This window comes from Amblyomma americanum, chromosome 5 (genome assembly GCF_052857255.1).
Source record: "Amblyomma americanum isolate KBUSLIRL-KWMA chromosome 5, ASM5285725v1, whole genome shotgun sequence".
NCBI lineage: Eukaryota > Metazoa > Arthropoda > Arachnida > Ixodida > Ixodidae > Amblyomma > Amblyomma americanum.
In genome coordinates this window covers 4,808,963-4,835,233 of record NC_135501.1, presented here as the reverse complement: position 1 = coordinate 4,835,233, position 26,271 = coordinate 4,808,963, and the positions used below count along the sequence as shown (strand labels likewise).

The 26,271-nt window shown below is 46.1% G+C and overlaps 1 protein-coding gene across 2 annotated transcripts in view; it reads right to left on the bottom strand.

Moving 5' to 3' along the window:
* Positions 1-5,180: 5,180 nt before the first annotated feature.
* Positions 5,181-26,271, bottom strand: part of LOC144132254 (uncharacterized) — a 45,494-nt gene continuing 24,403 nt past the window's right edge. Inside the window, exon 5 of one of the 2 annotated variants that reach the window (XR_013314735.1) lies at positions 5,181-7,621. Coding sequence is in view for 1 of the 2 variants with exons in the window: in XM_077664512.1 (XP_077520638.1) it covers positions 7,582-7,621 (40 nt within the window). In the remaining variant the exon portion in view is untranslated. The remainder of the gene's footprint in view (positions 7,622-26,271) is intronic. The other variant, XM_077664512.1, reaches the window with a different exon arrangement.

Genomic DNA, 26,271 nt, shown 5'->3' with positions numbered 1-26,271 from the left:
GGTCTGAATCATTGCTCGCTTCACCTTGCATTGTGGGATGTGCTAAAAAACAAAAAGTTGTACTGCTCTCCAAATAACAGGAACATATCGTGGTTTATTTCTGTCTCTTGTGAGATGTGTGACCACATAATCGCGCGCTTGATTTTATGAACCAAATTTCTTGCCGGCATGTAAGGGAATTGAAGCTCAATGTTAGGGTAATGCGTAGACATGCACACAAAAGAATCACAGGGGGTTTATCTTAGGGTTAACCACAAATTATCTGCTGGTTTAGCTTTGGATTAACCACAAATTATCGTGCGCTAGCACCATTAGCTGTGATTTTCCATGGATTACATGACTTTCTATGATTTTGCTTGACCTGAACTGGCTTACTTTGGTTGATATATCACATGATGTAAGTTTGCGTGGTATTGCATCATTTTAAACTTGTACTGTGATAGAATTGGTCATTCCCTACATTCACAGATCCCTGGAGTCTTTTTTTTCCCTTGCTGGCGCAAAGGTGCAGCGGTTAAAAAGCTATGCACCACTGCCCAGTTATGGCAGGTGCTGCCACTGATGGGGTTTGTGAAGACCCACGTTGTTCCTGAGGAAACTCTCGCGACTTATCATAATTGAACTGCCATGGTGGGCTCACAGTCCGATGGGAAGCTTGTGATGAAGTCACAACATCACGTGACCAAGGTGGCCCACGAGCTAGAAGCAGGCTTCTGACAGACAACTGCTTTTCTGTGGAGTGAAAGCACTAATGCACTAAAATGGCAACCACAGGAATCGTTCACTCTAGACTTCGGGAGTTAGTGGTTACCATTAATCAGCCCAAATTCTGCATTTTAGCGACCCGTTTGATATTCAAGTGTCCTGAATAATGCTTTATTTTAAGCGACTGCATAAGGGCCTCACTGCACCGGAAAGTCGGCATCGCACCAAGGGAAGACACTGAAGAAATTAAAAACTTCACAGCTGGGGGAGCGGGATCCGAACACACGGGAGTGCTAAAAAATCAGTTCCTCTGGCTGCTGCTTCAGACCACTATGCCATCGCCACGGATTTTGTTTTTAAAGCATGGTATTTATTACATTGAAAATATATTATATTTACATTAAACAAATTATTTACAAAGCTTTTAGGAAAACCACGAAACAAATCTCAAACAAGGCACAGCAGCAAAGCACTAGAGTCGAGGTAAGGCTGAGCACATCACCAAGAGGGAGTGCCACTACGGTTTAAAGTCTGGCAGTTCATGCACTTTCCTCAGATGAACAGTCAGTTGGGAGTTATCTTAATATCCTGCCTGTATGGACTGCCAAGCTCTCGAGTTGTGCTTGCGATGTTGCCATCTTCGTCATGTACCCGCGTTCACGCGTGTTAAACTGCCAGTCGTTGTAGTTGTTGTTTGCCTCATAAAATGGCACATACCCACAAGGGAGATTGGTCATGACCAGACAGTGACTATCTGTATTGCAAAGTCTCTCACGTTGTAGTTTGAAAGCGTTGTCTTAATCATCTTCATCCGTGAGCGTGGAAGTGTCATAAGATGAGCATGCAGCAAACCACACAAAATGGTGCAAACCACACGAATTGGTGGGAGATTAGGAGCAGTGAAATTCAGAAGACCCAGTGCTATCGCATTGTCATCGGGTAATGGTAAATAAGCGACCTACAACCTTTCCTTCTGAGTCTATTCTGTGCTTAGCACTTAATGTAATTGCCGTGGTAAGCGCTACTGCATTGTTTTCTAAATATTCTTGGTGTACATAAGTTTTCGTACATAGACACAACGCACTGACTCGTTTTAGCAGTGCATACAGATAATATAAGTGCAGGTCATATGTATGCATGCGGTGTGTGCCAGAAGTAAAGGCAGAGTGATATATTGGGGCTCAACTCCTAACTGTCTCGGTTTTGTCTCTCTTATTGGCTCAAACACACACACAATATAAGCTTCTAGCCTATCTTCCAATAGTGCACTGAGGGCTTTTAATATATGCTTATTACCGTAAAAACCCGCATATAATACGAGCTTTTCTTTCCCATAATTAGTGTCCTAAATTTCCGCCTCGTACTATTTGCAGATCCGAACAAAAATTTTCGAAGTTGCTCAGAGTTTTGGTTTCTGTATTGCAGCGTGGCTACAGCTTGGCTTCGTTACTGTCGACAAACGGGCAGTGTCTGGGCCGGCGTTAGGCTGGCGTTATTGCGACCTGGTCGTAATAACGGAAAGCCAAGCCAAATCGTTATTGTGACCCAGTCGTAATAACGGAAAGCTGGCCCAAAGCGTTCTTATCACGCAATCCAAGTTTTCACCCATGGATTGGCTTGGCGTCATTTATCATTTGTGGATCGCAGTCATGCAGGTCTTTTGCATCGTTTGCTTGTTTGATCGTCCTCTTTGGATATGTAATGTGGCACATTTTGATATCATTGTGATCGCTTAGTTCGTGTGAAAGGACGCTTGTGTGCTCGCACTTGTGCAGTGCCTGTGCCTTCGAAGGTGCTCCAGAGAAACGAAAGTCTTTTCAAAGTGGCAACCAGCCCTCTCATCAAAATTGTTTCATAATTGACCGTATGAAAATACGCTTTCATTTCGCGTAATTTATGGATTGGGCGCGTGGGCATATGTGCACTCATCCATTTCGAGCATTCATTCTGATTTGTGCAGAGGATAGGCAAGTCAATAATATGAATTCATTACAATGTGTGGCCATGGTCAGAAATACGATCTAGGTGTGGTGGTTCTGCAGTCCCCGAGGCATTCCTCAGTCGAAGCTAGCAGCGGTTTCGTACATACTACATGCAGGGTTGTCCACCCTGAACATGCGAGTGCGTGGCTGCACTGTCTGGAGGGCCACTTCGTCCGGCACGGCCGCTCATCGCAGCCAAGTGGCGCAGGAGAAGTTGGACCTGGACGTGGTGCTTCGCATCATCTGCCACTTCGCTTCGACGCGCGGCCGTGTCTGACACAGTGGCCCTCTAAAGAGCACAACCATGCGCTCGCGCATTCGTACTAAGAGTGGATGGCTCTGTACAGACATAACCGAAGGGCACGAGTCTTCACAAAGCACTAGGTGAATATTTCCCATGTGCTAACTAGTAAATTGCACGGGGATCTTGCAAATGAAAGATGCTCTGCCTCATTCGAAGTTCCGCAGAATCGTTTACAATATACCCTGCGACGATTGTAACTCAGTCTACATCGGGAAGACAGGAAATCAACCAAGACGGCTGGAAGAGCACTGCAGTGATGTCGGCAGGAATCGAACAGCCTCAAGTGCTGTGGCAGAACATGCGCAAACAGGGCATGAAATTGCTCGGGAAAGCGTGGAAATTGTTGCCACTGAAAAATTCATAAACGTGGCTGGATCTGGAGTCCTTAATAATAGACACTATGCTGAATACAGCAATAAAATTTCAATAAGGAAGGGCGTCAGGCAAGAAGACACGATCTCTCCAGTGCTACCCACCGCATGTTTACAGGAGGTATTCCGAGACATAAATTGGGAGCAGTTGGGAATAAGAGTAAATAGAGAATACCTAAATAACCTGTCATTCGCTGAAAACATTGCCTTGCTGAGTCACTCAGGAGGTGAACTGCAAAGCATGATCAATGAGTCAGGCAGCCAGAGCAGAACGTTGGGTCTAAAATTTAACATGCAGAAAACCAAGGTAATGTGCAACAGTCTAGCAAGGGAACAGCAGTTTACAATTGGCAGCGAGAGCCTGGAATTTGTGACGGAATCCTTAGGGCAGGTAGTGACAGTTGATCCAGATCATGAGAGGGAAATAACTAGAAGGATAAGAATGGGGTGGAGCGCATATGGCAGGTTCTCTCAGACCATGAGTGGCATTTTACCAATTTCCCTCAAGAGAAAAGTGTACAACAGCTGTATCTTGCCGGTACTCACCTACAGGGCAGAAACATGGAGGCTAACGAAAAGAGTTCAGCTTAAGTTAAGAACAACTCAGTGAGCCATGGAAAGAAAAATGATAAGTGTAACGTTAAGAGACCAGAAGCGAGCAGAGTGGGTGAGGGAACAAAAGCGGGTTAATGACATACTAGTCGAAATCAAGAGGAAGAAATGGGCTTGGCCAGGCCATGTAATGCGAAGGCATGATAACCGCTGGTCCTAAAGGGTAACGGAGTGGACTCCAAGAGAAGGCAAGCGTGGCAGGGGGTGGCAGAAGGTTAGGTGGGCGGATTGAGGTTAAGAAGTTTGCAGGCAACGGGTGGATGCAGCTGGCAAAAGACAGGGTTAATTGGAGAGACATGGGAGAGGCCTTTGCCCTGCAGTGGGTGTAGTAAGGCTGATGCTGAATACACTCAACAGATCAAAGGGAAACCTTCACCAGGTCTATGCAAAGTCATTGCACTGGTTAGTTAAGGCTGCATAAGCTGCTTCTTTCATACAAGGAACCTATTAGGGCTCCGAAATGTAAACCAACGTGTTCGGCATGGACCCATGTTTCATTCTACTATTAACACAAAATGGAAGCTCCGCCACAAAGTGTGCCCCATGTGCCTAAGCTAGCAGAAAGTTGTTGGTTTTGACCAGTGTTGTAGGCGTTATGGAAAACAAGTAACTAAATACGTTACTCGTTATGCTAAACAAAAAGGAACGCGTTACCGCCCTACGTTAGCTACAGTAAAAAATAACGCATTACAGTTAGCGAAAAAAAGTATCGCACGTTACTTTGCCGTTAACTCCATGGCCCTAAATTTTATTCATTGCGTTTTCGCTGCAAGAACTTACCATAACAGTTTCGTAAAGCTCATATTTCACATAAAACTTCTAGCCCAAGCAACGATTTTGCCCGAAATCCTGATTTAACAAGAATGCTTTACACAAATGTGCAGGAGCTTAGCAAAGATATAGTGGCCTAAAATTGCCTGTAGAGTCACGTGTGATGGCTTCTAACTCTGTGGTACATGGTGAAGCCGTTTTCTGAATGTGACATTAAGCAAAAAATGACACTTCATCATCAATTCTAACTTCACAAAGAAAATATCGCTGAAATCTCAACAAATATACAGTAATTCCGAGAAATGTGATAATTCAAAATGCTCGGTATGCTTCCACTCTTTAGAGGGTTGTGTGTGTGAGTGGTTTGGAAAGGGGAGGTCGGTGAAGGCAAGTGTGTGAATGCATGTTCGGGCACGTGTCTCGTGCTTTATAGGTATTCCGTCTTTTTTTTTTTTTGGGCCCGTCGTCAAGGGCAGGTGATTTCGGCCATGCAACAAGGGTCGTCGAGAGCACCTGTGCATTTTGTTTATTTGCAACATCACTTTAGGTGCTCTGCATTTCCTTTTTTCTAAAAAAGGGGGCGCAGGGAGACAATTGGAATAAAAAGTAACGAGTAATGTGACACCTAACGTTACCGAAAAATGTTAACAAGTATTTTGCCCGTTACAGTTCCGAAATGATAACGAGTATGTTACTAAGTTACCGAAAAAAGCAACGTGTCACCGGTAACGCCGTTACTTGTAACTTGTTACCGCCAACACTGGTTTTGACCGAAACATACTGTTCTCACTTCGAGTTATCGATCAATTCGCTCTCGCCCCACCATAAGCTTGCCGTCCCGGTTAGCTCAGTTTTTAGAGCGACTGCTCCGGTGAAGCGGTGGTCCCGGGTTCGAACCACGGACCAGGATGAATTTTTAACTGCGAAGTTTCTGAGAAAGCTGTACAGCTTCCCTTTGTAGCCGTATGGCTGTGCTTCTCTAGATGCCAATGAGTAATTACTCCCTTATTGTAAGACGAAAAGCGCGAAAGACACACGGACGCAAAGAAAGACGAAGGACAAGCGCTAACTTCCAACTGATGTTTATTGGAAACATCGAAAGATATATAGGCACATGAAAGGGGGGAAGACAGAAACTAACCATGACAGCAGCATACAAAAAGTCATGTCACTCATACCCGCTCAGATACATCATCTCCTTTTTTGAAGGCCGATTGATGGCGTGCTTACGCAACCACTGCCCGTCCTATCAATCTCTAGCACTTCTAATATCTCCCTTGTGATTTGCGAAGGATGCCGGTCAATAATTACAGATTGTGGGAAGTCCGGAGCACAATGGCCGCCACACTCATATTGAGTCACGGCAGTGAATTGCCAAAGTTTCCCGCATTTTTTTCACATTGTTGGCATGTTCTCGGAAACGCTCGTTCACGCATCGTCCACTCTGACCGACGTAAAAATGGCCGCATCAAATTTGTATCAAAATAATTATTTTACTTCACATTGCAAAATTGTCCACAACTCTTGCTGAAATTTGGGAGTGATGTTAGGATGCCAAGATGTTTTTAACATTTCAAGTGCCCTTTGACGCCAAATTTTCATTACTTAGTATTGATATTTGTTTTCCGTTACTACAAATTTTTGCCTTTTCTTTTTTAACCTTTGAGTTTCAATACTACAGTCAGTCGTAATTTCTGTTTTACAACGTTTACTTATTTCCGCTAGTGCACTGATGTTCAGCTTTTCATGAACACTAAATCTGCCTTACATAGTATCACATAATCATCACGTGTTTAAAGTCTGCATTCATACTGATATATATTCCAATTAATTTTTTCCACACACAAGTAACGACTGGAACCACCTTTTTGCCTTCATCGCTGCGGTCGCCTTCACCTTCAAGAAAGCTGTAACTGATTTGTTGTGTTATTAATTTGTTCTGTTCACTCATTTCTTTTAATAATGGCCTTGAGTCATGAGAGCAAATAAGTAAGGTGATGAAACAAAATATTTTTATACATAGCTTTCTCAAATTCAAATTGAATTTTCTTTTGATGCAAAGAGGGTGCAGCCATAAAAAGCTATTGCTCTCAGTGGCTTGATGAGGGGACCCAACAGGTGATGACGAATGCAATGTATACACTAAAACACTAAATTAAAGCATGTGCAAGCCACCGTGATGGCTTAGTGGTTATGGTGCCTAGCTGCTGACCCAAAAGACGCGGGTTTGATTCTGTCCCTGTTGGCCTCATTTCAATGAAGATGAAATGCTACAGGCTTTTGTTGTGGGATAAGTCAGTGCATGTTAAACAACTCCAAATGATTGAAATTATCCGGAGCCCACCACTACAGCATCCCTCACACCCTGAGTCGTTTTGGGACGATAAACCCCATAAAGCCAAACCGTAGACTAGCGTGGGCTCGTTCAACTTGGACATAAACTGCACACACACTCTCATTGCTTACATATCGAACAGCAGAACAAAAGCAAGTGATCAACTGTCCTATGTACGGTACAAAAAAAGGAGTAGGTGAATGAGCAGCATTATTTAAAGTCATTAGACAAAGCAATAAATCATCCATCTAATTTATACAGAGGGAAGAAAGTTTGATAAATGGCATCCACCAAGCCAAAAAATAGACAAGCACTCCAATATAATCGCCAGTAAACAAAATATTTTGGGAGGAAAACGATGTTTCAGGCAAGTTGTTTTGATACTTTGGACGTAACTGCAGTGCAAACATCCACGCTCCAATTAAGGAAGACACGTATGGACGGATGCTGCAGCAGTCGCGCATGTGTGTCCTGGACGTCCGTGAACATTCTGTGCTAGGGTCACTGTTCAATATCAGCTTGTCCGAGGCTGTGGGTAATGCTGTAATCGAAAGGCAACGGGGCAGGAGGAGAGGGAACGTTCCTGGTTAGCATAGGGATTGGTGCTAATGGGGCATGCAGGGGTGAGAGGTGTATCGTAAATAGGCACTGAAGAATACGAAGTTGGGGGGCAGTGAGAGGTTTATCTGGAACAGGAAGGCTACAAAAGAGATCCTCTCATGTTGTCACAAGAAGATTACTTTGTGTTGTCTTTATTATTTATTTACAGATACTGCAATCCACAAGGGATTTTAGCAGGGTGGGAATATAACAAAGCACAAAAATAATCGCAGGCAACAGAACGAAGTGAAGAGCAAAGCACACTGCCTGGTCACTGCAGCAAACGTAATTTTTCAACGCAATGCACTGAAAAATAGACAAAAAATACACTGCAAAAAATAAAAAAGGCATATATGAGCTTTTGCACCATCAGCAGAGATTGGCAGTAAACAAAGAAAAGGAAAGTTGAGTCACTGTCGTATTATTTAGGTTATTTTATTCAGTTACTGTCGTGGGAAAAAAAGAATATTTAAAGTAATTATTTTTTACTCGGAATGGTGTCATAGTTGGTTGATGCCTCTGCCTTGTGGCACATCCAGAAGAAAATGTAATTATATCAGAGATATTAACGCTGTAGTGCCTGTTTACAAGCTGATACATAAGTTTTAGTCGGGAAGCTTGATTGCGCTGGGTTAGTTGCGGCAAGCTGGCTCGTTTTAAAGGTTCTGTGACTGACATGCAGGAGAAGTTGTAGATTAAGCGAACCGCATTTTTCTGCGCCCGTTCAAGCTTTTTTATCTTAGTTTATGTAAAGGGGTCCCAGTTGGGTTTCCCCTTCAGACTGCGCCAGTTGCAATCCCCTTCAGGTGGCGATGAGAGGAAAAGCCTTGTTGATAATGAAATTGGGGTTTCTTGATGACCCGGTGGTTCTAACTCGCAAACATTCATGTTATTCGAGGAAAGGAGAAGGCTAACTATTTATTTACAACATGACTAAACCATTGATCAGACGAATTCAGCCCTAGTTCAACCCAGAGCGCTTACTTTTAACCCCTCTGTCTCCGCCCTTAGCGGGGACAGCAACCAATAAGGTTACAAGCGACCCTCCTCACCAATCAATTTTTAGGGAAAGGAAAATAAGGTTTCCGCCATCTAATCCCAGACTGAGGCAAAAATATGGACTAAACAATGGTCGCGGAAAGGAAAACTCTGCAGTTCCCTCGACCAGCCATACATTTGGGAAAGGAGAGGTTGCAAACAAACAGCACAAACACCATTACCATTTCCCATTGCACAGAAGTTACATTTCCAATTTGTTTCTCTTTTGCACACGTGCATTGGAGACAAGCGTTTGCTGAGGGAACAGTCACTCAAGGCGGTCGGTTCCTCACAGAAAAAAAAAGAAGAAAGTCGTCAAGGGAATAATGGGCCTCATGGTCACTTGATCCTACCCAGAGATATCTCCTGCATTCCCGAAGTCTCCGCAACTCCTTGACCCCGCACACATGTTGATGGCCGTACCTGCATAAGCGTCTTCAAGACGGGTTATGCCCGTGATGGTGCGAAGAACATAAAGACACCCGCTGCACAGAGACGGGACAGGTGCTTTTGTCCCTTTGTTGGCAACGCACTGATCACAATACAGCCGCTGCCGAGTCCTTGTTGTGCATCCTTCTGAGTCTATCTGACTCCACAGGTGCGGAATTCCTCGCGAACAAAAGACCGACTGGCACCACGGAAAGTTCATCGAACTTCACAGTCCCAGATAATTGCCCCGTAATCGAGTACCGGAAGTATAATTGTGTTATATGCAAGTAAACTGACATTGATTGTGGACAGTTTTAAGGGTCTTCTGAGAAAAAACAATTTACGACGGGCGTTAGTGGTTACAATAAGGTGTTTGTCTGGACCAGTTGGTGCATGGTTCAGACTGAAGGCACAGCGCACGAAGGACGGGACTAAGAAAGAGACAAACACAGCGCTGACTTACGAGCCGCAACTCAGTGCTTTGTTTGTCTCTCCCGTCCTTCATGCGCTGTGCCTTCAGTTAGTGGTTACTTTATCAATGTGCAGATTCCATCTGAGTTTGTTAGTTATCCACAATCCAAGGTATTTGTATTCTGTTACTTCAGAAAGAAAAATAATGTTAGCTGAGTAATTGAAATTAAGCTTATTTTTTTTGTAAGTAATACACATATAAACAGTTTTCTCAAAATTTACCGACATCTGCCAATCCTCGCACTAGGCAACAACCTTCTGAAGTGCACTATTTAACAACACTTGATCCGAGGGACTTTCTAAGTATAGGACACAGTCGTCTGCATATAATCTTACAGGAACATCCTTAACAACATCATTGATGTAGAGGAGGAAAAGAAGAGGTCCAAGAACCGATCCCTGGGGAATGCCAAAGTCAACGGAAAGTTTTTCCGAGTCTTGAGACTTGAAACTAACAAACTGCTTAAGTGCAGTAAGGTAATCTGATATCCACTTAATGAGCTGAGGATTTTTAAGCATTTTGTTTAATTAATGCCATAGTTTATAATGAATGACTTTGTCGAAGGCTTTAGAAAAATGCATAAAAATGGCGTCTGTTTGTTTATTGTTGTTTATAGCATTTGCGAAGTCATGTATTGTTTGAACCAATTGAGTTATTGTTGAGTAGCCTTTTTGGAAACCATGCTGCTTAGTTGTTAGAAAGTGATGCTCCTCAAGGAATGCCAAAATACGTTTGTGAATTATGTGCTCCAAGATTTTACTAGTTAATGTTAAATTGGGCAGTAGTTCTGAATGTGCTGCTTATTCCCTGCTTTATGGAGTGGCTTGGCTCTGGCAGTCTTCCAGTAGCTTGGTACTTGACCAAGGCGCAAGGATTATACATACAGAACATGCAAATATTTTGATCCCCATTCCACATAGCGTTTAAGAAATACATTCGGGATATCATCTGGGCCAGAAGATTTTCGGATGTCAAGGTTAACAACCATACTGAAAAGATGCTCTTCAGTTATCTGAACAGGTATAGGAGGCAGGTATGTAACTTCAAAACATGATAAACTGCTGTTATCTTAGGTAAATACAGATTTAAAATGTGTATTAAAAAGGTTTGCTATTTCTTTGCTGTCATGAGTCAACTTGCCATTCACATTAAACACCTCACACTGCTTTGATATGGGGCTAGTACTCCTCCAAAATTTATCTGGTGCCGATGCGATGTAACCTGGCAATAAGTCGCCTTAATAGCGCTGCCGGTCTCCGCCTACTTGTTCTTTAAAGGGACTGTGAAGGGGCCTCTAATAAAGTTGCGGCATGCCTGGGATATTAAAGCACGCCGCTTCACGAATAGTCTCCAGCAAGGATTTTTTAAATCCGCTTTGTAGAATATAAGTTATCTGTAGTTAAAATTTGAATTTCAGCGCCTTCGCGCTTTTCCCTCTTCTCTTGTCACTTTTTGCACGCTGGAAGGTAGGCGCTCCTTCGCCGACCCCCCTCTGGGAGCGGAGCTTCCCTACCCGCCGGAGCTAAGTGGCTTATTGGCCGTGGCCACGGGAGCTGCCTGACGTCTGAAAGGATCTAACCAATGGCCACCCCTCGCCTTGTCTACGCAGATGCGGGGGACGGAGGAGGGTGCGAGCATGAAAAAGTCGCTGGGAAGGGCTCGCCAACTTTGACGCGTGATTGTGGGTCGCCTGCTCCGTGTAGAAGAGTATTATTTGGCTCTGGTTTTCATGGCAACACAGTGCAGTGATTGAGTTAATGTGCTCTCCTCGGAAAGCATTTCAGAGCCCCTTTAAGCTTTGAAGTTAAGTCGGAGACTTCTTTTTTGATTTTAGGCGAGGTTTTGAGTTTGATTTTTTTCTTTATTCGTTTCAACCATCTTTCTAACCTGAGTGTTTCACTAGATATCCATGGGTTTCTATGTTTCCTCTTCTTTTTGACTCACGGTAGAAAAGAATTACTACAGTCATTTACAGTATATTTAAAACGGACACAAAGCTCATTTATATCGCATTTGCTGTTTACAAACTCGTGATAATGAAACGCAAGCTTGTCAATAATTGAAGCATCATCTGCCCGAGTGAAATCAGGGAAGGATAAACGCTCTATTCTTTTGTCTAATGAAGTATTGCTGAAGGTTGGTACCACCGCATGGTGGTCTGAAATTCCTGGAAGTACCTCGCAGTCTGTCTGAGCGTTGATGGATCTGCTGACAAAAAACAAGTCCAAAACTGGTTTGGAAGATTCCTGAATTCTGGTATAGTCTTTAACAATTTGTAGCAAGTCATATGAATATGCAATGTTCAGCATTGCTTCACCATCAAGATCATGTTTTATGAGCGAGAAAGATGGTCAGTCTATATTAGGCAAATTAAAATCCTCTGCAAGGATTATTCGATCATTAGTTGTAATATTTTCATGGAAGTATTTCTCTAGCTCCTTGAACACAGAAACAGGTGAGTTAGGTTGATAACAACAAATGTCAAGAGCTTTCAACTTGACATCTTAGTAATAAGCTAATTATTTCTACTTCTATTTAATGAGAAAAGTTCAGCTTTGTGATGCCAAAGTAATCATATGACCTATATCCCGCATTACAGTTTAATCCCTACTGTATCTCTCTGCTTGATAAAATTTTCATACCTTTCAATGAAAATGAAACGGGTCTTGTATTACTACAGCACTTACTTGAAGGAGCTTTAAACCTATTTTTTTCTTTGGTCGAGAAGATATATCAGCTAGTTAAGGTGAAATATTATTTGCCTTCATTGGGTAATTGCCATCTGGATTTACATACATGCAAGGGAAGCATCCTAAATTGAGAATTTGACATAGTTGCAGCTCATATGAACCAAAATCACCCAGTCTGAACCAGAAACCTGTTGGCCACAGTTTGAAACAAAGAATCATAATTGTTTGCTAATATGTGATGGCACACCTTCTCTTCCAAAGCATTGTTCCAGCTGGAACTAAGTGAAACTATAATCAAAACAGGTGCACCTGAAACATCACGGCAAATAGTTCCAGTTAGCGACCTAATAGAAGCTGTATGCTTCTGTCTTGGACCAACAGTAGGTCAACTTCACAAGCATGGCAGGTTTCCAGTGGTCAACAGCTATGGAAACCACAGGGTTGTATATGGTCTCAGCTTGGATATGTCAGATTAAACTGTCTACATTTTCAGGTGATACCAGTCGAAAGCCTGCAGGCATGCATTGCAGCTGTGTTAAGGCTTCTGCTGTAATCTTTCTGTGCGACATGTGTCCTAGCTGGGATTAGTTCTTCTTTTATTAGGAATAGCTCTTAAAGAGATCTCCTTTGACACCGGCTGAACTTGGAAAAACAGTAACAGGGGATAAAGTGTATATATACTTTAGTGCCCGCGGCGGGAACTGCTAAAGGAGAGAGCTGGGTACGCACTTGTAGGCGTGGCTGCAAGCTCTTCTGGCCCATCTGGTTTCGCTTATTTGGGCACCGTAAATTCATTGCGCAGCAGCCGCAACGAGAATCGCATTTTAAAAAATCTAGAAACTGATGCAGATATTACGGTCAGCTATCATTAACCTTTCAATAAATAAGGCATGTTACTGTAATTGGTAAAAAATTAAATCTTATATATTAGATTGTCAGCCTGCTGGTTAAATAACACATGTTAGCTTTATTTTTACGCACTCTTTTAACACAAAAAAATCTGTTTAAAAATTATCGCATCTTCGGAGAAACACACTGTAGACCATCAATTTTGGAGTGATTATAGCATGTAGAGTACTTTCTAAAAGATAAATTAGGCTCGGCATATATATATCTTGCAACTGAAAACTCTCACATGCACCTGCTGAATGGCATTTATTTTTTGTTTTGCGCAATACATGCCTCATTTATTTTCTTCTTCCATAACTAGTACATATTTCACATCGCAGTAAAAACTAGTTCAGCTACAATTGTGAGTGCACATACTGGGATGCATTTCTCTAGTGATTATTTCTCTGTTGCAAGCGATAAACTTGCATCAGCTCGTCCTGTTACCCATTCTTCTGGCCGAAAACCTTAGCTGCAGCCATGGAGTCAGCATTCATGGGAATGCGTGACATCTGTAGTCATGTCGTCCAGATGGTGATGTACGTGATTTGCATGCATCTGGAAGAGGATGGCCCTATGGGCCATGTACACCGGGTATCTAAATATAAGATCTTTTGGTATGCTAATGTGCTGGATTGTATAGATGAAATTTGGTATTCCAAAGATGATTTGATTTCATTAGATATACAGCAGAACATTACTTATTCTATTTAAATTTCCAGAAAGAATATGAAGTTCAATTTTTGGGTTGCATCTACAACCTAAGGTGAGAGCTGAGTGTGCATTCGTGTTCATATATAATTGTTAAATGCACTAAAGCGTTGAATGCAACAGAACATTGCCGTCGCGTTTTTCATCGGACCGCGAAAGGAAAAAAAAAAAACAGAACAGCCAGGAAGCGTAGTAGATGGATGTTTAGCGTGAAAAAAATTGTGCAGCGTTGCCTGCAGTTCTTTTTATTATTGTGACATATGCACCATATATGCTTCTCTGGAATTAGCAAGGCTGTGTGCTTCTCACGATCGTTCTGCATGCGCAAAACTTCAGAAACGCACTGCGGTGAGTCTCGGTTAGCCTGAGCAGCTGTCTGTGGAAGGGAAGTAGCAGCGAAGAGGGAGCATGCCTAGAGCGTGTGAAGTTGTGGTACGCGTGCGCTTCTTCGCTGTTGTCACGGTGGCCGCATTAATCTATCATCACCTATTGGAATCTATAAATTGTGTATCTTAAGGTGTAGGTGACAAGAATAAAGCGGATGGCAGAAACAAAATCGTTGGAGCCAACCCACGCAACCGCATTTCGTACAGCGCTGCTTGTGCCGTCTACCGCGGCATAGTTTCGTTATTGCGGTTTGGTTGCTCGCGTTAGCGTCGCAGCGGTGATGGAACTGTGCCAACAGCAGAGACCGGCATCCTCACGAGGGCGAGCCCTCCTGAGGGCGTCCTCACTTCGTGAGGATTTCACACGGTGAGGTGAGGGTCAGGTAGGATGGGCACATGAAAATTCGCGAGGACGATGGTGAGGGAGGGAAGACATGGTGAGGTGAGAGCGAGGGAGGAAAGAAATGATGAGGTGAGGGAGGGCAGAATACATTGTCTGAGGGTGGCGGCCGGCACCGTTCTTTGGGCTAATATTTTTTTCTCTGTGCAGCCCGTTATGAATGCCTGTTTCAGAACACTATTTCTTAGGGTGAAGGTTCCTGGTGAAGACGTATAGTTTCTGCAGTCTAGAGGTACACGAGGGGAAGGGGAGCCGCACGTCATCTCCGTCGCCGCGATGTACTACACTGCTGTGAATACTATGCCTCAAAAAACGCTCTTATAACTCGAAAACCTTGTCTTTTTAGAAACTGTGTAAATACTTAGTGAAACACCCTTCATAGTGCGCTAACAAGGGGGCACTGGCTGGGCCGTGTGGGTGGCTGCCGTTCCAATGGGAACCATGGTACCGTAGTAAACATTTTCATTATCTGCCCCGAGTCTGTCAGATTATCGGAGTGTAGAGTAAAACATGTAAAAATTACACCTAGTAAGGCTGTTGAAATCCCAAGTTCTAAGCCTTGTTTCTCGGAACGAAGTCCGATTTCAGCTCAGTGAGGTTTCAAGGAATTGGCTGCAGCGGAAAAAATGCTCCTACGAAATTCCACTGTCAAATCAAAGCCGGTTGGCGGCATGGTTGTGGAATTTTTTATTCACACTGTGAGCAGTTAAGTACAGTAGTATCTTCTTTCTATTTTCGCTGGAATTGCGGTATAAGAAAGCGGTGCCGCAATGTGGTGGGCAAAGCCGACCATAATAGATATACTTACCATGGAAATAAAGCAGCAGCTTAACAATCTTGGTTTCAATCATCGCTCGCTTGGCCTTGCATTGTACAGCGTGCTAAAAAAGAAAAAGTTGTACTCGTCTCCAAATAACTGGAACATTTTTTGGTTTATTTCTGTCCGTGGTGAGACGTGTGACCACGTAATCGCGCTCCTGATTTTATGAACAATATTTCTTGCAGGCATGGTAGGGAATTGACACTCAACATTTGGGTAATGCGTAGACGGGCAAGCAAAAAAATGACGGGCACTTTAGCCGAGGGTTAACCATGAATTATCGTGTGCTAGCACCGTTAGTCCGTTTTTGGATGGTTTATCTTTACTTTCTATTCTTTTGCTTGACCTGAACTGGCTTACTTATGTTGATATATCATATTATGTAAGTTTGCGTGATATTACGTCATTTTAGACATGTACTGCGGTAGATTGGTCATCCTCTGCATTCACAGATCTCTGGGAGACCTGATTCCGCTCCTGAGTAGAGGTGCTACGTGCTACTGCCCTGTGATGGCAGGTGCTGTCATTGGTGGGGCTTGTGAGACCCATGTTGACCCTGAGGAATCTCGCGACAAATCATTCATTTAACTGCCACGGTCGGCAGCTTGCTAACAATCCAATGCGGTGGGCATCTGTGATGACGTCACCACGTCACGTGACTAAGGTGGCCCATGTGGCAGAAGCAGACTTCTGACAGACAGACAACCGCTTTTCAACAGAGTGGAAGCGCTGGGGCACTACAATAGCAACTACAGGTATCGTTTACTCCAGACTCTTGAGAGTTAGTGATTACCATTAATCAGCCCAAATTCCGCATTTTAGCGATCCGTTTAATATTCAAGTGGCCTGAATAATGTTTTATTTTAAGCAGCAGCATAAGAGCTTCAGCGGAAGGCCGGCGTCGCAGTGGGTGAAGACACTAAATAAATAAAAAACTTCATAGCTGAGGGAGCGGCCGCTCGCCATCGCCACAGCTTTTTTTAATGCACGCGGTATTTATTACATATTGAAAATATATCCTATTTACAATAAATTATTTACAAATGATTTAGGAAAGTACACAAAACACATGCAGATAAATGAGCCGATGCTGAGGCAGCGATCGAATATCGTGCGTTAAGACACCTAACATAGGTCCCTGGTTCGAATCCCTGCCGCCAGGTAGACCCTAACTTAAGTAGTAAATTTATGCTGCACGAAACGCCAAATCATATATCACCACCCCAAAAACTCTGTGACAAACGGTTGAGTCGCAATGGTCATATGAAGATTCCTAAAGATGTGGAATTGGGGGTACCTAGGTTGCCGGTTCGAATCCCTGCCGCTAGCTAGGCTCTAACTTAACTAGTCAGTTTATGCTGTACAAAACGCTCAATTGTATGACACCACCCGGAACATTCTGCGGCAAACGGTTGGCCCACAAATTTTACACGAATGTCGAGATCAAGTGACCTGACGCATGTTCATATTGCTCACAGCGCAACGAAGATGACACGAAGGATGAAGGAAAAGACTGACGGGATATATATACCGGATCGACATGGTTTAGTTTTGAGTTGGAGGGGTGTGCGAATATTTGGAAATTTCGAATGCCGAATCGAATATCCTCGCATTGGATTATTCGAACGAAAAACAGGAACCGTATACATGCCACATTACCATGCTGTTGCGACCGGTATGTTCGGGAAGGAGGGTTCAGCTCCTTGTGCGGTCAGTTCACGTGGCGGTGTTCGTAATTCTCATACATGGCCTCAGACATTAGACGACGCAGCAGAACCCAGGAAGATTCAGCAGTGGTGTTTACTAGCGCAAGAAGACGGACGAAGGAACACGGACAAAGACAAACGTGCGCTGAAATGGAAAACCAACTAGCCCATCAGTTGACGCTGTTCAAGCTTCAGCAAATCCAGCCTAAATTAATGCCTGACCTCGGAGGCCATGCCTCATACGTAAGACCTTGCCCATCTCATGCACTAGTATGTGGCGCTAGTTTATTATCTTCCGTTAAGAAGAGCAAAAGGTACTTTTTCTATGCGCATAACATGTCAGTGACAAAGTTAATACACTTGCTTTGTGTTGCGAACCCCCAGATTGAGATCAATGTTGCTTCCTTTAAAAGATAAGCTATAACTGCGAAGATAGCGCGTCGCTGTTCTTCACGATTGCTCATTGAATATTCGCACGAGTAGCGAATATTCATCATCATCATCAGCTTTACTACACCCACTGCAGGGCAAAGGCCTCTCCCATGTCTCTCCAATTAACCCTATCCTTTGCCAGCTGCATCTACCCTTTGCCTGCAAACTTCTTAATCTCATCCGCCCACCTAACCTTCTGTTGCCCCCTGCTACGCTTACTTTCTCTTGGAATCCACTCCATTACCCTTAAGGACCAGCGGTTATCTTGACTTCGCATTACATGCCCTACCCAAGCTCATTTCTTTCTCTTGATTTCGACTAGGATGTCATTAACCCGTGTTTGTTCCCTCACCCACTCTGCCCGCTTCCGATCTCTTAACGTTACACCTATCATTTTTCTTTCCATGGCTCGCTGCGTTGTCCTTAACTTAAGCTGAACTCTTTTCGTTAGCCTCCACGTTTTTGCCCCGTAGGTGAGTACCGGTAAGATTATGCTGTTGTACACTTTCCTCTTGAGGGAAAGTGGTAAACTTCCACTCATGATCTGTGAGAATTTGCCATATGCGCTCCACCCCATTCTTATCCTTCTAGTTATCTCCCTCTCATGATCCGGATCAGCTGTCACTACCTGCCCTAAGTAGACGTATTCCGTCACAATTTCTAGGCTCTCGCTGCCAATTGTGAACTGTTGTTCCCTTGCTAGGCTGTTGAACATTACCTTGGTTTTCTGCATGTTAATTTTTAGACCCATCGATCTGCTCTGCCTGTCTAACTCATTGATCATGATTTGCAGGCAATGTCAGCAAGGCAATGTCATCAGCAAATCGCAGATTATTTAGGTATTCTCCATTTATTCTTATTCCCAACTATTCCCAATTCAGGCCTCGAAATACCTCCTGTGAACATGCAGTGAACAGCACTGGCGAGATCGTGTCTCCTTGCCTGACGCCCTTCCTTATTGGAATTTTATTGCTGGCTTTATCGAGGACTATAGTAGCTGTGCAGTTGCTATATATATGTTCCAGTATTTTGACATAAGACTCTTCTACCCCCTGATTACGCAATGCCTGTATGACTGCTGAGGTTTCCACTGAGTCGAATGCTTTCTCGTAATCAATGAAAGCTATATATAGAGGTTGGTTATATTCTGCGCATTTCTCTATCACCTGATTGATAGTGTGAATATGATCTATTGTGGAATATCCTTTACGAAAGCCTGCCTGATCATTTGGTTGATTAAAGTCTAACGTTGCCCTCACTCTATTAGCGATTACTTTAGTAAATACTTTGTAGGCGACGGATAGTAAGCTGACCGGCGTGTAATTTTTCAAGTCCTTGGCGTCTCTCTTCTTATGAATTAAGATAATGTTTGCATTCTTCCAAGCTTCTGGTACAGTCGAGGTCATAAGGCATTGCGTATACAGGGTGGCTAGTTTTTCTAGCACGATGTCCCCTCCATCCTTCAACAGATCTGCTGTTACCTGATCCTCCCCAGCTGCTTTTCCCCTTTTCATTGCTTCTAAGGCTTTCTTTACTTCATCTTTCGTTACTGACGGGATGACGCATTGCTGTGCACTGCTGTCTTTCTCATTAACGCTCTGATTACATTGGCTACTGTACAGGTCTGTGTAGAACTCTTTGGCTACGTTAACTATCTTATCCATATTGCTAATGACATTGCCCTGCTTGTCTCTTAATGCATATTCTTCAAAATATTTGTATTCGATTTGTATTCGATTCGGTTTTCGGCCAAACTATCCGTATTCGATTTGGTAGCAGCGCTACACTACTCGTACTCGATTCGGGCTGGATAAGTACTATTTGCGCACCCCTATTGAGTTGTGATGCTCGGGCATCACGCTGCCGCCTGTTATTATTTTATTCCGTTATGTAACCACCTCGGTTACTATGGCAACCACTGGGTTGCTGTTTCCGTTGTAACGCATAACGCTAGGACCCGAAACACGAGCACTAGAACTTAACGTTCTAAAAGGCAGATTAAGGTGTATGGCTGAGCACATCAAAAGGGAGTGCCACTCCGGTTTGAAGTCGGCCGGTTCATACACTTTCCTTAGATGAACAATCAGTTGGGAGAAATCAAATCTTATCATCCTGCCTGAACGAACTGCTGAGCTCTCGAGCTGTGCTTGTAATGCCATCGCCTTCGTCACGTACCCGCGTTCACACATGTTAAACTGCCGGTCTCTCGCGCTGTAGGCTGAAAGCGTGGTCTTCGTGATCTTTTAGCCGTGTGCGTGAAAGCATGATCAGACGAGCATGCAACAAATCGCACGAAATGGCGGGAGATTAGAACCAGTCAAATTCAGAAGACCCAGTGTTGTCAAATGTCATCAGGTTGTGGTAATTAAGCGACCTACAAAATTTCTTTGTGCTCAGTCTATTATGTGTTTAACACTTATTGTAACAGTCATGGTAAACGCTACTGCATTGTTTTCTAAACATTCTTGGCGTACACCGGTTTTTTTGTACACACACACAACAATGCTTTGACTCATTTTAGCAGTGCATTTAGATAACAATGAAATGCTATAAGTGCCTGCAGGGCACACATATACATTCAGTGCATGCCAAAACTAAAGGCAGAGTGATATTTTGGGGTTCAACTCGTAACTGCCTCGGTTTTGTCTCACGTTTTAGCTCAAAAAACACATGTGCACGCACGCACACAACAATATAAGCATCTAGCCTCTCATCCAATGATGCCTTTAGGGCTTGTCTTATATGTCTATTGCTCAGTAATGTAGCCAGAAATTGTCGACTACAAAAATAACTCGATTTTTCACACGACCGTTACTGAGGGTGAGGGTGAGGGAGGGCCGATGATGTGAGGGAGGGTGAGCAAATTTTTCGAAGTGAGGGTGAGGAGTTCCGGATAACTTTTCAAAATGAGGGCGAGGGTGAGGGCCATGAATTCAAAAGTAAGGGTGAGGGACGAAAAGTGAAAATGAGGGCATTTGCCCACCTCTGGCCAACTGACGCACAAAAATCAGTCTGTAAGTGGCGTGGGCGCTTCCTTTCAGAAGTTGCCGAGTGCAGTGGCGGACATGCGCTGATATTGAGTGCATATTCTCGCTTTTTCTGGCCAGTGTCGCCTTTACGCACGCATTGAACGAATTTCAGAACAGTGTAAACAACCACCGTGAGGTGACTTTCACAACGTACGATGCGGGAATGATGCAACAATTACATTATGTAACAGATATAGGCGATCGAGTTTAAGTTGTATACGGGCTTCTGTGGCAGCTGGACTATCTGGCTTGTATGGAAAAAAAACAACAATAAACATAGCAGCGGGAAATACGCAGCAACCGCGAACGTAAAGCGGGCTTCTACTGAATGTTTGTTGTTGTTCTTCTGTGGTTGTAGGAAGGATGAAAAGTGGGAAGAAACGGACTTGTCTACTGGAGGGCTAGCCTCCACGCCCACTGCATGCACTCCACGCCCACGGTCGCACTCCTTCGGGCAGCACCTCGTAGTTCAGTTCACCGATGCGGCGAAGAACCATATACGGGCCAAAGTAGCGCTTCATGAGTTTGTCGGAGAGGCCTCGACGGTGTACCGGTGTCCACACCCAGACCTTGTCCCCGGGGTAGAAATGGATGTCACTTCAACAGAGATTGTACCGACAAGCGTCTGTATGCTGTTGGTGCTGGAGGCGGAGTCGAGCGAGTTGCCGAGCCTCCTCCGCGCGTTTGCAGACTAGACGGGCATCATCGACTACGTCGACAGACTGACTGAAAAAACTTTACTTTCAAAATATATACAGGGAGCGAGTGGAGAGGTCCTTAAGGAGCTGTCCTTTACAAACGCTAGGTGGGCTGCTCATTACAGGAGCCCATTGGCGGTAGCTGCTGCTCGGGCACAACCGTCTAGGGCCTTTTGGCTCGCCACATCAGAGCAGCCGAGCAGGGCCGCCTCCCAGTCTTCCCGGGTGGGGTTGGGGATAGGGGGAAGATGCAGGGTTGATTGGCATGCCCACACCATGTAGTAAATGTCCGAAGACTTTTCCCTACAGTGCGGGCACTCCACTGTACACGCAGGGTCGAATGTTTGATGACTGCTAGGCACAGCAGTGTTTTAGTATAAAGGTGAAGGAGTAAGCGTTCCTCTGCCTTCGTGAGGCCCTTGCAAAGCTTAGGAAAGATTGCGTAGCCGAATTGGTAGTACTGGATGATGTCCTTGAAGGTAAAAGCCGGATTAGGGTCGGAGTCCGCATCGGGGGAGGCGAGGGCAATGCCCTGAGAGTGAGCGCGCGGGCAGCAGCGTCGGCCGCTTCGTTGCCCTCGAGACCCGTATGCGCGGGAGTCCATACTATTGTCCGGGACGCGGGAGCCCTGAGATAATTGCTATGTTGAAGTATTCGGTATGCCAAATAGGGAATAAAGGCACTTTCAATGTTCTGCAGGCCCCTCGTGAGTCAGTAATGATGACCCGCGAGTCCTGATCAGTGGCGGCGAGCGCGATTGCCACCTCTTCTGCATGAGTAATGCCTTGTGCTTTGAACGTAAGGCTGTTCACTGCGGTGCTTTGGTGGACGACTGCGGCAGTGTACCAACCCCCACCCTGGTGGGGGCCGGTGGCGTCCGCGTAAAATACTCCCATGTTTGTTTCCATAGTAGCGTGCCAAGGCTTCTATCCGCGCCGGCCACTGTGGTCGTCTCATGTCATGTTGGCCTCAGTTGTCTCGTGTCATGTTGGCGTCAGTGTTGGATGGTGGATGTCAAGTCGGGCAAGCAGGCGGCGACCCGACGGCGTCTTTGAGAGTCTTGTATAATGGTTTGTCAAGTGTGCTTCTCGGAGTTCCACGAAGGTGTTGACCAGGCCCAGGAGGCGCTGGTCGGACGTGGTGACCGGGAGGTCGAGAGGACGCTTATAAATCTTACGGGGAACCACCTCAAGAGAGAGCTTTCTCGTCACATTTGCGAAGGTGGAGGTAAGCAGTCGAGTACAAGACTCGACTGGTTACGAATGTGTGCGCCAGCCGTGAGGCATCTTTGCACCGTAACCCCCCGCGGTTATTGGAAACTCGGCAGATCATGCGGCCCACCTGGTCCCCCACCTTGCGCAATTTGGTCAGTGTTGTGTCGACACGGCGGTGTTTATTGATAAAGAGACCCAGTACTCTGATCTCAGCGTGTTCTGGGATGGGTCTGCTCGCTAGGGACAGTTCGATTTTTGTAGTGCACTTCGGCGAGGGTCGAATGTGCACAAATTCCGATTTGACCGGGTAGCATTCAAGGCCACAGCGGCGGGCGTAAGCGTCCACAATCTCCGCCGCTTAGCCCCAGTGGTGATGTTGCCGGCATATAGTGCGTGCTGTATGCCTTCGACACTTTCTAATTGTGCCGGAAGTTTCATCATTGCCAAATTGAACAGTAGAGGTGAAAGGACCGCATCCTGTGGGGTACCTTTCATACCCAATTGGTAGGGTCCATGTTCATCTTGTATCCGGATATACTGATACGTGGCGGCTAGAAGCAGCAGTAGAAAGAGCAGAGGTAACCTGCTACGCAAGGAACCGATGGCTTGGAGTAGACTCTCAGCACACAAGCGCGCACCTCAGCGTCGTCTTCGTTACCAACCACTTCGTCGTCCTCCCAGCGTCCGTAGCATGACCCCTCTCGCGGCAAAAGCACCGTCCCGGTGCGCACTACACAGGCCAGCTAGACGGCGAGTTGTAAGGTTTGAGGCGGGACACATGGACGATGTCGGTGCGGGGTGCAGCGGTAGGAGATGGCGGATGTAGCGGGGTGATCTTGAACGTCACCGCAGTCACCGGACGTACGACCCGATAAGGGCCTGTATATCGGGGAAGCAGTTTTTCACAAAGGCCCACACGGCGGGAAGGGATCCAGAGTAACACAAGGGAGCCAGGAGAGTAGGTGACTTCACGACGGCGACATTCATGACGTCGTTTCTGATTGACTTGGGAGGCCGACAGCTGCTGGCGGGCGACAAGACGGGCAGCGTCGGCGCGAGCGATGGCATCCCGAGCGTAAGGACTCGTGGAGGCGGTGGCGGGCAGTACACTGTCGAAGGGCAGCAAAGGATCGCGGCCAAAGAGAAGGTAAAAAGGGGAGAAACCGGCTGTATCGTGACGCGTAGAATTGTAGGCGAATGTAACAAATGGGAGGCTAATATCCCAGTCGCGGTGATGGTCGGAGACGTACATGAAAATCATGTAGGTGAGGGTACGGTTCAGACGTTCAGTGAGGCCGTTCGTCTGCGGATGGTAGGCCGTGGCGAATTGATGACGGACGGAGCAGGAGCGGAGGAGTTCGGCGACCACTTTGGAAAGAAAGCAGCGACCGCGATCGGTGAGCAGGTGACGGGGAGCACCGTGGTGGAGTATGACGTCGTGCAGGAGAAAGTCAGCGACATCAGTTGCGCAGCTGGTTGGGATCGCTCGAGTAATAGCGTAGCGCGTGGAGTAGTCCGTCGCGACGGCGATCCATTTGTTTCCCATAGCAGACACCGGAAAAGGGCCGAGCAGGTCGAGGCCGACACGGGAAAACGTGTCTACGGGGATGGGAATCGGCTGAAGGTGCCCGGGAGGGAGAACCGAGGGCGTCTTCCGCCGTTGGCACAGTTCGCAAGCGGCCACATAACGGCGGACAGAACGGTATAGACCGGGCCAAAAGAAGTGGCGGCGCACGCTGTTGTAGGTGCGGGAGACTCCAAGATGACCGGCCGTGGGAACGTCATGAAGCTGTTCAAGGACGCTGCTGCGCAGGTGTTGAGGGACCACGAGCAAGAAGTCAGCGCCGTCAGGCCGCATATTGCGCCGGTAGAGGACGGTCTCCTGGAGCACAAATGGGGCGAGGGACACATCACAGCGGTTGGCAGTGAGGCGGTCGATGAGGGAACGTAGCGACGAATCCAAGCGCTGTTCTTGCGCAATGTTGCGGAAGGCCGAGATGGATAAGACGCAGGCGTCAGCCTCGCATTCGTTGGAGGAAGGCGGATCGACAGGGTAACGGGACAAGCAATCCGCGTCCTGGTGCAAGCGGCCGGACTTGTGGACGACACAAAATGTGTACTCTTGAAGGCGAAGAGCCCAGCGCCCCAGCCGGCCAGTAGGGTCTTTGAGCGCAGAAAGCCAGCATAAGGCATGGTGATCCGTGATAACAGAGAAAGGGTGCCCAAACAAGTAAGGGCGGAATTTTGCAATAGCCCAAACCAGAGCGAGGCATTCCCGCTCGGTGATAGAATAGTTGCGCTCTGACACAGAAAGGAGACGGCTGGCGTACGCAATAACGCGAAGCTTGTTGCGTTGCCGCTGAGCAAGTAGGGCACCAATGCCATGGCCGCTCGCATCGGTCCGAAGTTCCGTAGGGGCTGAAGGATCAAAGTGCGCCAACACAGGTGGAGCAGTGAGGGCACTGATAAGGGCTCTGAAGGCGTCAGCTTGGGGGGGTCCCCAAGAGAACGGGATGTCTTTCTTGAGGAGCGTGGTAAGAGGTCGGGCTATTTCCGCAAAGTTCTGGATGAACCGGCGGAAATAGGAACATAGGCCGAGAAAGCTGCGCACATCACCGGAGGAGCGCGGAGTAGGAAATGAACGCACGGCGCGGACTTTGTCGGGGTCGGGTTGGATCCCAGCAGAATCGACCAAGTGGCCAAGGACCTTGAGCTGACGGCGGCCGAAGGTACATTTCTTCGAGTTCAGCTGAAGACCAGCGCGGTGGAAGACGGCAAGGATGGCTGAAAGGCGATGCAGGTGGCTTTGGAATGTGGACGAAAAAATAATCACGTCATCTAAGTAGCAGAGGCATGTCGTCCACTTAAAACCGCGCAGGAGGGAGTCCATCATGCGCTCGAAGGTCGCAGGGGCATTGCACAGGCCGAAAGGCATAACTTTAAATTGGTACAGGCCGTCCGGGGTGACAAAGGCGGTTTTCTCCCGATCCCGTTCATCGACAGCGATCTGCCAGTACCCTGAGCGAAGATCGATGGAGGAAAAGTAACTGGCGCCGTGCAAGCAGTCGAGAGCGTCGTCAATTCGGGGCAAAGGGTAGACGTCTTTCCTTGTGACGGCATTCAGATGGCGGTAATCGATGCAGAATCGCCAGGTTTGATCTTTCTTTTTAACAAGCACGACAGGGGACGCCCAAGGACTACTCGAAGGCTCGATGATGTTGCGGGCCAGCATCTTGTCCACCTCTGCCTGAATAACACTGCGCTCTGCGAGGGAGACCCTATAGGGCCGTCCGTGAATAGGGCGGGCTTCGCCGGTGTCAATGTGGCGGGCGACAACAGAGGTTTGACCCAAGGGACGGTCCCCAAAGTCAAAAATATCACTGTAGGAGGACAAAAGGCTGTGAAGAGCTGTAGAATCAGCAGAGGGCAGATCGGCCACGATCATCCGGGAAATAGAGTCCTCACGGGAGGGCTGCGATGTAGGGACATTGGAGACGGCAGTCGTTGAGTCAGGAGCCAGGACAGAAACTGTGCAATCGGTCAATGGGGACAGATCAGCAAGGGAAATGCCGGTCGGAAGTACCTGAGGGGACAGGCTGAAGTTGAGGACAGGGAGGCAGGTGCAGTTGTTGGTGATGTGGACAATGGTGTGGAGAAAGAGGACATTACGATTCAGAA